Source organism: Nematolebias whitei, chromosome 1, assembly GCF_014905685.2.
Source record: "Nematolebias whitei isolate Nwh7 chromosome 1, NemWhi1, whole genome shotgun sequence".
Classification (NCBI taxonomy): domain Eukaryota; kingdom Metazoa; phylum Chordata; class Actinopteri; order Cyprinodontiformes; family Rivulidae; genus Nematolebias; species Nematolebias whitei.
In genome coordinates, this window is record NC_056498.1 from 78,894,221 (window position 1) to 78,910,497 (window position 16,277).

Sequence of the window (16,277 nt, forward strand, 5' to 3'; positions counted from 1 at the left end):
CGACAAAGTGTCCCCAATTATCTACCAGATAAAAATCAGTAAAGGCCAAAAAGAGCCAACTGTTAAATGGGTACACCGTAACCAGGTTAAACAACACAAGGCGTGCAACAACTCCTCAGGAGACAAAGATCTCACAAAATCTGACCTCGTGGGAATAAGGGTCATCCAAGCAGAAGATAACTAATGGATAATAAACTTAACCATAGTTTAAATTCACAGGACCTACCCTTGACCGTTACGAAGCTAAGACCTATCTCTTTGTGTTTCCATAGGACAATGATGATACCACTACTGGTAATCTTCACCCTCTTGACTCACACCCAAGAGATCAAAGCCCTCGTAATAGCGGTAAATGAGTTAGCCCTTAAGGTTGAAGCGGATTACGCTGTCGCACACCTAATGGATAGGATTTTTGCTGACATGCTTAGAGATATCAGTTCGTCGGTAGATACACTAGCCACCGGTAGGATCCCACCGTATCTAGTCTCTCTACAGATGGTGAACGACATCCTCAGCTCCGCTACGCACGAAAAAGTTACGCAAACACAGGCACACCTGGCTTACACTCTCGGTAGCGCAATCCCAATCTACGTCAATCACAAAACATTTGAAATGGCGTTCATTATCAACCTACCGATAATTCCCTCAAACGGCATATATAGACTCAGGGACGTCGTAAATGTTGGCAATTGGCACGGCGAAAACCATGTTCAAATTGACACGCCAAGGATGGTTGCGTACCACGACGACAACCCCTCCGTTTACCTAGCTCCAACCCTGCAGATGTGTGTTCTCACTCGGGAGATACACTATCTGTGCCCGAGCAAACCGTTTATGTGGAATAAAACCGCGGGCATATGCGGATTAACACCTATTCCGGAAAATTCTAAGTGCTCAACGACCGTAACGCCTCGACACCTGGCTAAAGATGCAAAAGCGGAAATAATTGGCTCTCGTTGGCTAGTGAACGCTCCTCAAAGACAGGCGATCATAGCCTACGATCAACCCGGGGCAAATAGACCTTTGGCGTTACCGGACAAAACGATGTGGATCAGTGTTCCCCAGGGAACAACCATACACATTGGTGATTTGACGCTCTATCACCTCGATCCGGAACGATGGGACACGACTCTGGATGACTCAGAGTACCTGAGAAATATGTCTATAGACATAGATCCAGAGACTCTGGGAAGGATCCGTTTTGAAGGCACCCAAGTCGTCGACGTGGAACCAATAAACCAAGTTCTCAAGTCCCTCAGGTCCACAACTAAGAACCCGATCCAACCAATTAACTATGCGTGGTCGAGCGCGGACACATTAATCATAGCCCTGCTAATGACGATAACCCTCGTATTGTGTGGGATACTCGCATCCCTGTCCCGGGGCCAAACGTCACTCCGAGTCGACGTGGATCGCCATGCAGCGCACCTCGATATGATTATGCCTCGCGTAAGCGGGTCCGCAAAGAAGCCACTCACACGGGACAGCGCGACTGAAACTGACAACCAGGGTGAGGAGGAGCAGTGAAACGATGTTTCTAGATGCTTAGTCACTACTCTTGTCGGTGTTGAAACGTTGTTTAGTTGATTTTGGTTGTTTCTGAGGTAAGAATGTATCTTGTGTGTAAGTTAAGTTAGAGACTAAGAGGCCTTTAACCATGCCAACATGCAGTTCATTCGCTAAATTGCAATCCTTGCGGAGTCAATGTATATTATTGTTACCTTAAGTACCATAATCTACATTGGTCTCACATCGCTTAAGCCGAACCTACTCGAACAATTCTATTCGGGGGGATAGCTAATTCTTTTTGATAAGTCTCGCCATAGACTTCCAAAACATTTATGGGAAACCAAACACCCAATCTCAAGTCGTTCGTCTAAAAGACAACAGACATTTGAACCAAACTATATTTTGCCATGTAAAGCTAACTTAAGCCAAGTTAGAAATGGAAAAATAGTTTGGAACCCTTTTCTATAGGCTTAAACCCCTGTAGTACCCCTTTTCAGCATGCTCCACCCCTTAACTGGTAGTCGTAGCTGTTCTCAACCATAATAGCTTACACACCAGGTGCATATAGTTTAAGGCCTTATGTAAAATCCCCTTCATAAGCCCACCTTGAACCACATAATTGCATGACACATTGAACCAGAACGGCACAGGCTGGACGTCGCTGGAGACGACCTTCGCTGGAGGCGACCTGCAATCCTGACGTTGGTCTCCACTCTTCATCCGGTGGCCGCTTCTTCAGTTCAATCCAAGGGTACCCCTCTGTATGCTGATTAATCAACTCTTCCAATCGTTGTGGATTTACCATTGTGGATTATATGACTTTTTCCAGTGGATTACAGACTCTGTTTCCAAGGGGTTAAAGCATTGCTACAATGGAGTATCGAGACGATATGGAATTATAATCAACACAATGGAATTACCAAGAACATTGTGGAATTACCTTGACTTTTGTTTTCCTTGCTGGATTACTTTTGACTTTTGTTTTCCTTGCTGGCTTACTTTTGACTTTTGTTTCCTTGCTGGATTACTCTTGACTCTTGTTTCTTTGCTGGATTACATCAAGCTTCAAGGACAATCGACGACGTAAGTCCATAGTTGGAATTCATCTCCATGGACAGGTGATGATTTCCAAAGGGGGGACTGTAGTGGACTAAGCCTACGTCGAAACCCAGTCTAAGGTCAAAACTCTTGACCTTTAGAACCTTGTGGGACAGAAGCTGTCATTTCATGTATTTGACTCCATAAATACAGGTTCACCCATCCTGAGACTTTCTTTCTTGAAGATTCAAGTGAAAAGAACACTCTCTTTTTATTATCATTACTATCTTACAAATGTTGATAATCAAAGTGTCTTAGTTCAAACCATTTTAGATGTTGCAGTGAACTAATCAATTTTATTAACTGAGTAATGATTTTATTCTCATGTTAAAAGCTGTGCAGAGTTTATGCATTTTTCTGATTTCTGCTTTTGAATGAGCAAGTGTGTGCGTTTACAAGGTTACAGTCAAACGAAAAACAAGTTGTTATGTTAAAACTGTCATGTTTTAGAATCCTCTCAGACGTAAATAGAGATGTTTTGCACCTGTTTCTTAAGGCACGCCAAAACAGAACCCTCTCGGTCTGTGAGAACATTTCTGAGCTGTCTCATAACAATTCTCGCTGTCTCTAACCTCTTACGTCACAAAAACACACCCCTTCTGGTCGTTTCTGACCAATGAAAAATCCCAAAAAGTGAACCGGGAAAGAGCCTTTAAAATGTCAGTACTTCCTGGTTTACACGAACTCACAGGGACACGGAGAGACACACAGGTACTCAGAGTTGGAGAGTTGTCAGACTTCTAGAGTTCTGGAGTTCTGATGGAGTGCTGTTGGAGTTCCTGACATGACAACGAAGCTCTTCCGAGTTCCATGGGATTATAACATTTTCCACTGAGGTGAGCTGTGGCTGACAGAACCTCGCAGCTACTCCGGACGAGTAACAGCATCCTACGGAGACGCTGAAAGGGTGCGTTAAACGGAATCTCGCCTGAGACATCTCCAGGTAAAAGAGTCGTTTTCACCACCTAAGTGTACTGTGAGGAAAAGCTGAAGAAAGCCCGGAGAGTGCCGTTCTGTTCAACACTCTACCTCAAACACCATCTTTCTCCCCTTTAAACTTCATCTTTCATCTTAAACTTTTCTATCAAGTAGAAATTCTCCCAGATATTTAGAAATGTCTGTGTAAAGTGCTTACCCACATTCATGTGGGTAAAAGATCATAGTTGTACAGTTATAAATGTCTGTTGGTGCAGCAACGGAAAAATCATGGCCGTATGATTTTTCCTGATTGATTGCTTTGTTGTTATTTTCATAATTTGCCAAATTAATGTAAATGTTTGATGTTAAATTTGATTCTGTAAATAAATGACCGCATTCATTTTGATGGGTCAAATTTAAATGACGTCTCACTTTGCATTTCCTTAAATTCAGTGCACGTTTTATTCAGTCCAGAAAAATGAGGAACTCGCGTTAAATGATGAATATATCCCAGCATCTGTTCATCTACACCTGTGATGTCCAGGGTGTACCCCGCCCCTCGCACAGTGATTGCTGGACATGGGCACCAGCGACCCCATGACCCAAAATGGAAGAAGCGGGTAAAAGATGATGGATGGATGGATTTACAAATCTCAGTCTCTCACCACATGATAGTTTGCTGCCACAGAACACCTGTAGCGACCATTGAAGCTCTTCCTTCTTTGGTATAGCTCATTTCTGAACTGAATGCAACAAAAGTCTGGCTGATTTGAACTGGGACTGGTTGCAACGAGTTTTAGCCCAATTTAAAGCTCAATGGGATGCTTTAAATTTGGTTCATTTAGTTGGTAGTCCAAAAAAATCATCACTGATTGACCTCATATTGACAAATGTTCCTCTGAAATATACTACTGTTTCTGTGTTTGCTGATGACCACTATGTCATCGCTACAATGAAAAACACTGTATTATCATAAATATAAACCTGTACTACTATAAATACAATAAACAGTAATAACATAAATACAAACATACATCCATCCATCCTCTTTACATGCTTCTTCCTTTTTGGGTCGTGGGGTCACTAGTGCCCGTATTTAGCAGTCACTGTGTGAGAGGTGGGGGACACCCTGGACAGGTCTCCAGTCCATCACAAGGACACAAAGAGGCAAACAAGACAAACAACCATTCACTCTCTCACTCTCACCTAGAGACAATTTAGAGTTACCAGTCAGTCTAACATGCATGTTTTTGGTCTGTGGGAGGAAACTGGAGTACCCGGGGAAAACCCACGCATTCACGGAGAGAACATGCAAACTCCACCCAGAAAACTATATAATGCAAATTCAAGGTAAGAGATCACAAAGATGCTTGGTTTAAACCCTCCTATATGCTTTATCCAATACCAAGAATCCCTGACCTGGAGTCGGATCTAAACCAGCCACTAGGGAGCACAAGCCAGAGTATCTCTTGTGCTGGTCCCAAGCCCGGGTAAATGGTGAAGGTTGTGTCGGGAATGGCATCAGATGTAAAACACTTTTGCCAAAACAATAATGCGAGTTCATGGAAGCAAAACCATACCGAATCGGTCAAGGTTTGACTTAACAACGACCGCCACTGGTGCTGTTGACAAACAAGGTGCCAGCAGAAATTGTGTTATTGTTAGTCAAAGACCACGAGGAGGGAAACATGTAAGGAGACAGATGAAGAAGAGGAAAGTCAAGAATGTAGGACTGAGGGTTGCAACTATAAATGTGGGGCAATGACAGGCAAACGTAGAGAGCTGGCTGACATGATGCAGAGAAGGAAGGTAGATGTTTTGGGTCCAAGAGACCAAGTGGAAGGGCAGCAAGGCTCGCAGCATTGGAGCAGGGTTCAAACTGTTTTTCCATGGTGTGGATAGAAAGAGAAAAGGATTAGGGGTGGTCCTGAAGAAGGAGTTGGCAAAGAATGTAGTAGAGGTGAAGAGAGTTTCAGATAGGGTGATGTGCCTGAAGGTAGAAGGTCTGATGCTAAACATTGTCAGTGGTTATGCTCCACATGTTGGATGTGATGGGGAGGAGAAAGATACATTTTGGAAAGATCTGGATGAAGTGATAGAGAGTATTCCCAGGAAGGAAAAAGTTGTGATTGGAGCAGACCTGAATGGACATATTAGTGAAGGAAACAGAGGGAATGAGGAAGTCATGGGTAGGTTTGGTGTCAAGGAAAGAAACCAGGAAGGACAGATGGTAATGGATTTTGCCAAAAGGATGGAAATGGCTGTAATCAACACCTTTTTCGAAAAAAGGGAGGAACATAGAGTGACATATAAGAGTGGAGGAAGGAGTACGTAGGTCGACTACATTCTGTGTAGAAGAGAAAACCTAAGGGAGATTGGGGACAGTAAGATTGTGGCGGGGGAGAGCGTGGCCAGGCAGTACCAGATGGATGTGTGTAGAATGACTGTTATTGTGAAGAAGAGAAAGCATAAAATCAGAGAAGACCAAATGGTGAAATCTGAAGAAGGAAGAATGTTGTGAGAAATTCAGAGAGTGGCTGTTAAAGGCTCTGTGTGGTAAGAAAGAACTTCCAAATGGCTGGACTACTACAGCAACAGTAATTAGAGTGACAGGTAGGAAGGTACTTGGTGTGTCATCTGTACAAAAATGGATGATAAGGAAACCTGGTGGTGGAATATTGAAGTGCAGGATGCCGATCAAAAGAAGAGGTTAGCCAAGAAGAAATATGACCATACCATATCATACCACTTTATTTATAGAGCACTTAAAACAGTGACAAGGCCAACCAAAGTGCTGTACAGACAAAACAACAGGTAACACACAAAGCAAAATACAAAATGAGGTAAATCAGAATATAGACATAAAAAACGATGCAGATAATGACAACAAACCAGTGTGGAGCATACAGGATCAACAGTGACAGTGGGAGGACTGAAGAGAGGAGACAGGAATATAAGGAGATGGGACATAGAGTAAAGAGGGAGGTAGCTAAGGAAAAGCAGAAGGCATATGATGAGTTGTATGGGCGGCTGGACACTAAAGAGGGTGAAAAGTACGTGTACCAATTGGCAAGACAGAGGGATCAGGCTGGAAAGGATGTGCAGCAGGTTAGGCTTGTTAAAGATAGGAATGGTAATGTTCTAACAAGTGAGGAGAGTGTGACAGGAAGATGGAAGGAGTACTTTGAAGAGGTAATGAATGAAGAGAATGAAAGAGAAAGAAGAGTAGAGGTCATAGAAACTGGACCAGGAAATGGGAAAGATTAGTGAGGGTGAAGTCTGGAAAGCTCTGAAAAGAATAAAGATGGGGAAGGCAGTAGGACCTGATGACATACCAATGGAGGTTTGGAAATGTCTTGGAGAGATGTCAGTGAAGTTTTTCACTCATATATTCAATGGCATATTTGAGGGTGAGAAAATGCCTGAGGAATGGAGAAGAAGTGTGCTGGTGCCCATTTTTAAGAACAAGGTTGATGTACAGAGTTGTAACAACTACATGGGAAATTAAGTTGATAAGCCACACAATGAAGATCTGGGAGAGAGTTGTGGAAACAAGACTTAGATAAGACGTAACTATCTGTGGGCAGCAGTGTGGTTTCATGCCAAGAAAGAGTACCACAGATGCCATCTTTTCTTTGAGAATGCTGATGGAGAAGTACAGTGAAGGTCAGAAAGAACTCCATTGTGTCTTTGTAGATTTTGAAAAAGCATATGGCAGGGTGCCGAGGGAAGAGGTGTGGTATTGCATGAGGAAAGAGTGGCAGAGAAGTATGTTAGACTGGTACAGGACATGTATGAGGACAGCAGGACAATGGTGAGATGTGCTGTAGGAGTGACAGATAGCTTCAAGGTGAAGGTGGGATTGCATCAAGGATTGGCTCTGAGCCCCTTCTTGTTTGCTCTTTTGACAGACCGACTAACAGATGAGGTCAGGCAGGAATCCCCATGGACTATGATGTTTGCAGATGACGTGATCTGTGGTGAGAACAGAGAACAGGTGGAAGAGAACGGAGAAGTGGAGGTATGCACTTGAAAGAAGAGGAATGAAAGTCAGCCGCAGTAAGAGTACATGTGTGTGAATGAGAGGGAGGTCGGTTGCTACAAGGTTACAAGGAGCAGAGGTCAGAAAGGTGCAGGACTTCAAGTACTTGGGGTCCACTGTCCAGGAAAATGGGGAGTGGGGTAAAGAGGTGAAAAAGAGAGCCCAGGAAGGATGGAGTGAATGGAGAAAAGTTTCAGGAGTGATTGTCAAAAAATGGTCAAAGGAAAAGCTTACAAGACAGTGGTGAGACCAGCTATATTGTACGGTTTGGAGACAGTGGCATTGACAAAAAGATAGGCGAAAGAACTGGAAGTGGCAGAAATTAAGATGTGGTTCTCCTTAGGAGTGACAAGGATGGATAAGATTAGGAATGAGATCATCAGAGGTACAGCACCGGTTGACCAACTGTGAGATAAAATTAGAGAGGCCAGACTGAGATGGTTTGGACATGTCCAGAGGAGAGACAGTGGGTATATTGGTAGAAGGATGTTAGAAATGCAGCTGCCAGGAAAAATACAAAGAGGAAGGCCAAAGAGGAAATATATGGATGCAGTTAGAGAGGACATGGAAGTAGTTGGAGTGAGGACAGAAGATGCAGAGGACAGAGTGAGATGGAGGAGGATGACTCGCTGTGGTGACCCCAGAAGAGTGAAAAGCTGAAAGAAGAAGAAGTTCTGGAGTCTAGTCTGTCGGCAGCAGCTTGAGCAGGGAGGTCTAGACATATTTTTCCACAGATCTTTTCTTTGAGCACACCCTCTGATCCCCTTTGGTGAAGAGGGGAACCACCACCCTGTCTGCCAATCTCATAGCACTGCCCCTGATGTCCACACAATGTTGCAAAGGTGTGTCAACTAAGCCAGCCCAGCAATATCCAGAGCCTTGAAGAACTCAGGTCAGATCTTGTTAGTAACGTGTTGCCTTCCTTGTCTCAGCTGCCTAATGGTTTGTAAGGATCTCCTTAGAGACAACTAAGAGTCTCTATCCAAGGCCGCACTGAACTCCTCCCACATCAAAATTTTTGCCTCACCAACATCCAGGGCAGTAGCTGTAGGGGTATCGGTGGGCTACATGGCCCACCGATACCGCTACATGGCCCACCGATACCCCTCAGCTGCCTTTAGAATACTACCAGCCAACAAGGCCTGATAGGACTCCTTCTTCAGCTTGACAGCCTCCATAAGCCAGTATGTCCACTACAGAGTTCAAACATGGTGTTTGTGATGGACAAACTGTGACTAGCATAGAAGTCCAATAACAGAACACTGGTTTGGTTCAGATCAAACAGGCTGTTCCTCCCAATCACACCCCTCCTGGTCACACTGTTGCTACCCACATGGGCATTGAAATCCCCCAACATAATAAAGGAGTTCCCAGCAGGAGCACATGACAGCACCTATGTTAAGGACTCCCAAGAAGGCTGAATACTCAAAATTGCTGTTTGGCATGTAGGCACATATAACAGTCAGAGCCCATTCCCCCACCTTAAGGTGCAGGGTAGCTACTGTGTCCTCTCATCTACTGGGGAAAACTCAAACACACAGACGTGGTGCCTGTGTGTTGGAGTAGGGAGTAGCAGTAGGGCTATGAGTAGATCCAAACCAGCTAGGCACCTCTCACCATGGGCAACTCCAGAGTGGAATATGGTCCAGCCCATTTCAAGGTGATTGGTTCTGTAGCCTACACTGTGAGTCGAGGTGAGCCCAACTATATGTATTTAGTTGCTACCTCTCAACCTCATGCACAAGCTCAGGCTCCTTCCCCACCAAAGAGGTGATGTCATGTTCCATGTCTCCAAAGGCAGCTTTGGTAAGACAGAGTCAGAGCGACTGTTCCCTTCTTCAGGGGTCGCCACAGCGAACTAAGTCGCACGAACACTTGGCAATTATTTTTACACCAGATATCCTTCCTGATGTAACCACAAACCAATGAGCTACCACAGCCCTCTGTGTGGAGCAGATAGCTGCTATCTAGGATGTACAGGGGAGCAGATAGTGAGGGTTAAGGGCCTTGTTCAAAGGCCCAGAATGGGGCAAATGAAGGTGGAGGAAGGTGTGGGTGCTTCACCTATCTCACCCACATTTTGATGTTGTTGGTACCGGGAGAGGAAACTGCAATCTTCCAATCAAAGGCCCACCTTCTCTAACCTTTGCACCACCACTCTCTTGGCACTTTAGTTAGAAAGTTTTTCCTTTATATTGTATACATTGCATATGCTTTAACTAAAGTTTCAGGCCATCTTCTCTCAGCCTGTCTACAGTTTGTCTTTTCATTTTAAACCATCATGAAGTTAAACTCTGGTTTTAATTTATTACAAATTGTTTCAAGCCTGGTCAGAGATTTGTGCTCATCACCAGTATGTCCATCCATCAGGGAGCTGCTGGAGACCACCTGCCGCCTAGCAAACACCCTGAAGAGCCATGGGATCCACAAAGGAGACAGACTGGCCATCTACATGCCAGTGTCACCACTGGCTGTGGCTGCCATGTTGGCATGTGCTCGAATTGGTGCCGTACACACAGTGGTGTTTGCCGGATTCAGCTCAGATGCCCTGGCAGGACGGATCCAGGATGGTGAGTGGTCCTTCAGGTTCTCATTAACAAGTTTCCATCAGGTATAACTAGGCAAAAGGTGTTGCAGAACCAATAGATCAGTTCTACAACACAATACATCCGGTCCTTAGGTGACAAAGATGAAGCTTTGAATTTAAAACAGTAACATAAACATCAGCTTTAGGAAAGAAGTTTCTTTAAAGCAGGAATGTTCAAATTTTGTTTTATTTCTATCAAGATTCTACAGAGATGCTCAGAATCCTCAGAGATCCAGAGGTTTAAACCCAAAATGAAGAACCTCTGAAAATAATAACATGCTGTTAAAATAATCCTTTTTGTAACCAGAGTATTTCAAAAAGTTTTAAGAAAGGGGAGATCAGAGGAAACTCTTGACAGTCTTTATGTTGAAGACATCTTCAGTCTGATCTGGAATCAGCTGGTTTTAGACTCTGAACCATGAAGGAGGCTGACTGTAAAACAGACTCTGGAGGATCTTCAGGTAAAGCTTCATAAAACATGACTTTACTAAGAAACATCTATCCATTATCTTTACCCACTTCTTGCTCTTCGTGTCACGGGGGTCACTGTGCGAGTGGCGGGTTACACCCTGGACAGGTCTCCGACCCATCACAGGGACAAAGGTTTAATTAACTTTTTTTTTTTTTTTTTTAACGTAACGCAAACCTTTTCCAAAAATATTTTCTCATTTTCACCTTATTGAGTTTGAGAAACAGAATCTATGAAGCCTGTTTCATTTATCAGAGTCAGAGTCAGAGTTTCTTTATTGTCATTCGCACCTCATGTGGTACATGTGGTGGAGCGAAATTATGTACACGGGGTCCCAGTTACATCCAACAATAAAAATGTCTAAGAAAAACAGTAATAACATCTAAGATATGAACTAAGAAAAACATCAACTAAATATACACTAAGCACTCATAACATAAAACATTGAACATCAGCACAAACATGAACATGAGTCTGTGAGCAGATGTGCACGCATGAACACATCAACATTGAAACAGATCAGCAGCAACATGAAACAGATCAGCAGCAACATGATATGGTTTTTCACAGTGATTATTCTAGTTAGAGATTCATGAGTCTAACAGCCTCAGGGTAGAAGCTGTTCCTCAGTCTAGTGGTTCTACACTTAATGCTCCTTAACCTCCTTCCTGAGGGGAGTGGGGCAAAAAGTGTGTGTGCTGGGTGAGTGGGGTCCTTCATGATGCAGGTGGCCCTCTTCCTGCATCTGGAGGTGTAGATGTCTGTGATGGTGGGGAGGCTGATTCCGACAGATTTCTGTGCAGCCTTCACCACTCTCTGCAAAGCTTTTCTTTCTGCAGCTGTGCAGCCTCCATGCCACACATTGATGCTGGAGCACAGGATGCTCTCCACTGCACACCTGTAGAAGGAGGTGAGGACTGAGCTTCCCAGACCAGCTCGCCTCAGCCGTCTGAGGAAGTAGAGTCTCTGATGAGCTTTCTTGATCAGGCTGGTGGTGTTGTTGCTCCAGCTGAGGTTGTCATTCATGTGTACACCCAAGTACTTGTAGCTGGAGACCACTTCCACCGCAGATCCTCTTATGTTCAGGGGGGTGTAGGTGTTTTTGTTCCTTCTGAAGTCCACAATCATCTCCTTTGTCTTCTTCACATTGATGTGAAAGTTATTCTCTCTGCACCAGCTCTCCAGGTGTTCCACCTCTTGCCTGTAGCTGGACTCATCATTGTTTGTGATGCATCCCACCACCGCTGTATCATCTGCAAACTTTACAATGTGACAGCCTGGATGGGTAGCTGCACAATCATATGTGAGCAGAGTAAACAGAAGGGGGCTCAACACACATCCCTGAGGAGAGCCAGTGCTGAGGGTTATGGTGGAGGAGGAGAGGTTGTGGATCCTCACTAACTGTGGTCTGTTTGTTAAAAAGTCTAGTACCCAGTTGCAGATGGAGGGGCTTAGTCATAGTGTGGATAGTTTGTCCATCAGGTCTGGTTTTAAACTGATTGAACTAGTTTTAAAAATGATGTGGTAAACACATCAGAGTTCATCAGGAATACCAAGTCAGGTTTGGTTTGAGGTAGGAACCCAGAATGCAGACTCTACTCAAGGAGCTCAATTTCTAAATTTATTTATTAAAAAAAGGCAAAAACAAAATGCTGATAAGGCAACAAAAACTTACAGAAAACTCAAGAGACACAGTCAACATACAGACTGTGGCATATGACCAACAATGCACCGCTGAAGTGGAGATGAAAGGACCTGAATATAAAGACTTAGGAGGAGTGGGAGATGGGCAGCAGGTGAGAATTAAGGCTCCCACAGACTCGGGTGGACTTCAGCTCGTGGATTGTCCGTTCGTATACCGGATTAGACTCTAAGCGGACGCCCGCAAGGAATGTCCGTGCAAAGATCAACTTTTATGACTGCGTACACATACTAGATGTTGCACAATAAACTGCCCGGCGAAAGACTGTTTTGTATGCAACTTCAATGTATTAAATTCCCCTTCTTCATCTGTGGTCTGGTTTAATGGCCTTTCCTTTTGTTTTTATGTCAAGAGGAAAGCAATCTCTTCCTCCTTGTCCGTTGATGCCATGACTGAAATTGTGAAAAATTAAGGAATTTGTCAAGAGAGAATTAAAATCAGGTCCAGAGTGGCTGCGGGAGGGTCTGGAGATGTGTGGGCTGCAGGGCCAGCGCTCCTTGTTTTTTTTGGGGTTTTTTTAAGAACTTTTTATTAACAAGATATAAACACAGAACACTGCTGATAGATGTGACTGCTGCTCTGTTGCTGGTTGGAATGCTGTATATGTATTTCAGGAATTATAGAATCAGAACATTTAGACATTTTAAATATAAATGAGATGTCAGGATGAGTGGTAACAGAAATTAATATGTTCCAGGTTTATGGCCTGATCAACAGAACAAATCCTTGAGTGGATCATCTTCCCTCTGACTGCATCTTTAAGATGTTTGTTTAGTGTTTGGAGTCTGATTTTATCACCGAGTGTCCTCACAGCTTTACAGCATTTTACCAGGTCCACAGTCCAAATACTTAAACCAGCCTGGAATACAAACAATAAAACTGCAGGTTTCTGATGTGACGGCAGGAACACTGAAGTTCAGTTACATATTAATACGTCTTCATTCAAGTCATTTTACATTTAAAAAAAAAACAGAAACTCTGAATGTTGTTGATATTTGGGTAGATTTTATAAAATTTAAAAAAATGTAGTTGTAAAGTTATAATGATATTAAATCACCATAAACACAAACCAGTGGAGCCCTGGTAAATGGTAAGGGTTGCATTAGGAAGGGCATCCAGCATAAAACAACATGCAAGTTCGTGTAAACAATGTCATACCTGATCGGTTGAGGCCCGGGTTAACAACGACCACCACCAATGCAAACAGGGTGCCAGTGGAAATGGTGCTACTGTTAGTTGAAGACCACGAGGAGGGAAACCTGTCAGGTGACAGAGAGAGAAGAGGAAAGTCAAGAGTGTAGGACTGAGGGTGGGAACTCTAAATGTGGAGACAATGACAGGTGAAGGTAGAGAACTGCTGACATGATGCAGAGAAAGAAGATAGAAGGATGTTAGAAATGCAGCTACCAGGGGAAAAAAAAGAGATATATGGATGCAGCTAGAGAGGACATGGAGGCAGTTGGAGTGAGAAAACACAAGAGGACACAGTGAGTTGGAGGATGACTTGTTGTCTGTCGAGACTCCTGAAGAGGGAACAGCCAAAAGAAGAAGAATTGCTATTTTATTACATTTATTTCTCTTTTAATGTTCATACTGTTCTTGCTGTGAGTGATTGGTATTCCAGTGGAACAAAAAGATAAGAGAACCAAGTTTGAAGCCCTGAGGAACTCCACGTCTTATTTTAACATTGTTTCTATAAGATCCACCATACTGTTCTCCATGTGTTTTATTCCAGCTCAGTGCAAAGCTGTTATCACCTGTAATCAAGGTGTGAGAGGAGGCCGACTCATTGAGCTCAAAGCCACAGTGGATGCTGCAGTGAAAAACTGTCCATCCGTCCAACATGTCTTTGTCTCTCAGAGGACTGAAAACCCTACAATGATGGGAAAACTGGACATTCCTCTGGAGGAGGTGGGTCACATGCTCAGTATCACACAATACACCTGTTTAACATGTCATACATACGTAACCAACACACCTGGTCCTGATTAATAACTCGCTGGTACTTCTAAAACCACATCCTTCTGGTTGTCCCTCAGGTGATGTCCTCTGAGTCTGCCGTTTGTCCCCCAGAGTCTCTGGACAGCGAGGACCTTCTCTTTCTGCTCTATACATCAGGAAGCACAGGAAAACCTAAAGGACTTGTCCACACCCAGGCTGGTTACCTGCTCTACTCCTCTATGACTCACCAGGTATTTCTCCATGACTCAGCAGGTATTCCGCCATGACTCAGCATGTATTCCTCTATGTTTCAGCAGGTATTCCTCAGTGACTTGCCAGGTATTCCTCCATGACTCAGTAGTTATTCTTCCATGACTCATTAGTTATTCTTCCATGACTCAGTAGTAGTTCCTCCATGACTCAGTAGTAATTCCTCCATGACTCAGTAGTAATTCCTCCATGACTCAGCAGTAATTCCCCCATGACTCAGCAGGTACACTGCCTAGCCCCCCAAAAAGTCGCCACCTGGATTTAAGTAAGCAAATAGGTACGAGCCTCCTATTGGATAATTACTGCATGGGTGATTATCTTTCAGCTGCAACAAGTTACTAAACCCCAACTGGTGCAATGAGTTGCTTCTCATTTCTTAAACAACCATGTTGAAAGACACATCGCGTGGTCATGGAAAAGATGTCTGTTTGAGAAGGGTCAAATCATTGGCATGCATCTCAGAGAAAACTTCTAAGGAGATTGCAGAAACTACTAAAATTGGGTTAAGAACTGTTCATCACATTATTAAAAACTGGAAGGATAGTAGAGACCCATCATCTTTGAGGAAGAAATGTGGCCGGAAAAAAATCCTGAATGATCGTGATCGGCGATCACTTAAATGTTTGGTAAAATCAAATCAAAGAAAAACAGCAGTAGCACTCAGGGCTATGTTTAATAGTGAAAGTAAGAGCATTACCACATGCACAATGTGAAGAGAACTCAAGACATTGGGACTGAACAGCTGTGTACCCTTAAGAAAACCACTAATCAGTGAGGCTAACCAGGAAAAAGGCTTCAGTTTGCTAGGGAGCATAAAGATTGGACTCTGGAGCAATGAAAGAATGTCACGTAGTCTAATGAGTCCAGATTTACCCTGTTCCAGAGTGATGGGTGCATCAGGGTAAGAAGAGAGGCAGATGAAGTGATGCACCTATCATGCCCAGTGCCTGGTCATCAATGCAAATCTTGGTGAAAAAATAATGCAACACTGGATGGAAATAGATCTTATGGCATTACAGAAGCTTATTGAAACAAAGCCACAGTGAATGGATGCCGTAATCAAAGCTACAGGTGGTCCAATGAAATATTAGTGTGACCTTTTTTTTTGGTGGCAACTTTTTTTGGGGCCAGGCAGTGCATTTCTCCATGACTCAGCGGGTATGTCTCCATGACTCAGCAGGTATTCCTCCAGGACTCAGCAGGTATTCTACCATGACTCAGAAGGTATTCTTCCATGAGTCAGCAGGTGCTCCTCCATGACTCAGCAGGTGTTCCTCCATGACTCAGTAGTTATTCCTTAATGACAATGCAGTTATTCCTCCATGACTCAGTAGTTATTCCTCCATGACTCGGTAGTATTCTTCCATGACTCTGCAGTAATTCCTCCATGACTGAGCAGGTATTTCTCCATGACTCAGCAGGTATTCCTCCAAGACTGAGAAGTTATTGTTCCATGACTCAGTAGTATTCCTCCATGACTCAGCAAGTGTTTCTCCATGACTCAGCAGGTTGTTCCTCCATGACTCAGCAGTAATTCCTCAAAGACTGAGCAGGTATTCCTCCAAGATTGAGTAGCTATTGTTCCATGACTCAGTAGTATTCCTCCATGACTCAGCAGATTGTTCCTCCATGACTCAGCAGGTATTCCTCCAGGACTCATCAGTTATTCCTCCATGACTTAGCAGTTATTCCTTCATTACAAAGCAGTTATTCCTCCATGACTAATAGTTATTCCTCCATG

The 16,277-nt window shown here is 43.7% G+C and overlaps 1 protein-coding gene across 1 annotated transcript in view; it reads left to right on the forward strand.

Moving 5' to 3' along the window:
- Positions 1-16,277, forward strand: part of acss1 (acyl-CoA synthetase short chain family member 1) — a 56,615-nt gene that overhangs the window by 22,157 nt on the left and 18,181 nt on the right. Inside the window, exons 3-7 of the mRNA XM_037698220.1 lie at positions 3,104-3,127; positions 6,989-7,000; positions 9,893-10,137; positions 14,061-14,236; positions 14,365-14,517. Of these exons, the coding sequence (XP_037554148.1) occupies positions 3,104-3,127; positions 6,989-7,000; positions 9,893-10,137; positions 14,061-14,236; positions 14,365-14,517 (610 nt within the window). The remainder of the gene's footprint in view (positions 1-3,103; positions 3,128-6,988; positions 7,001-9,892; positions 10,138-14,060; positions 14,237-14,364; positions 14,518-16,277) is intronic.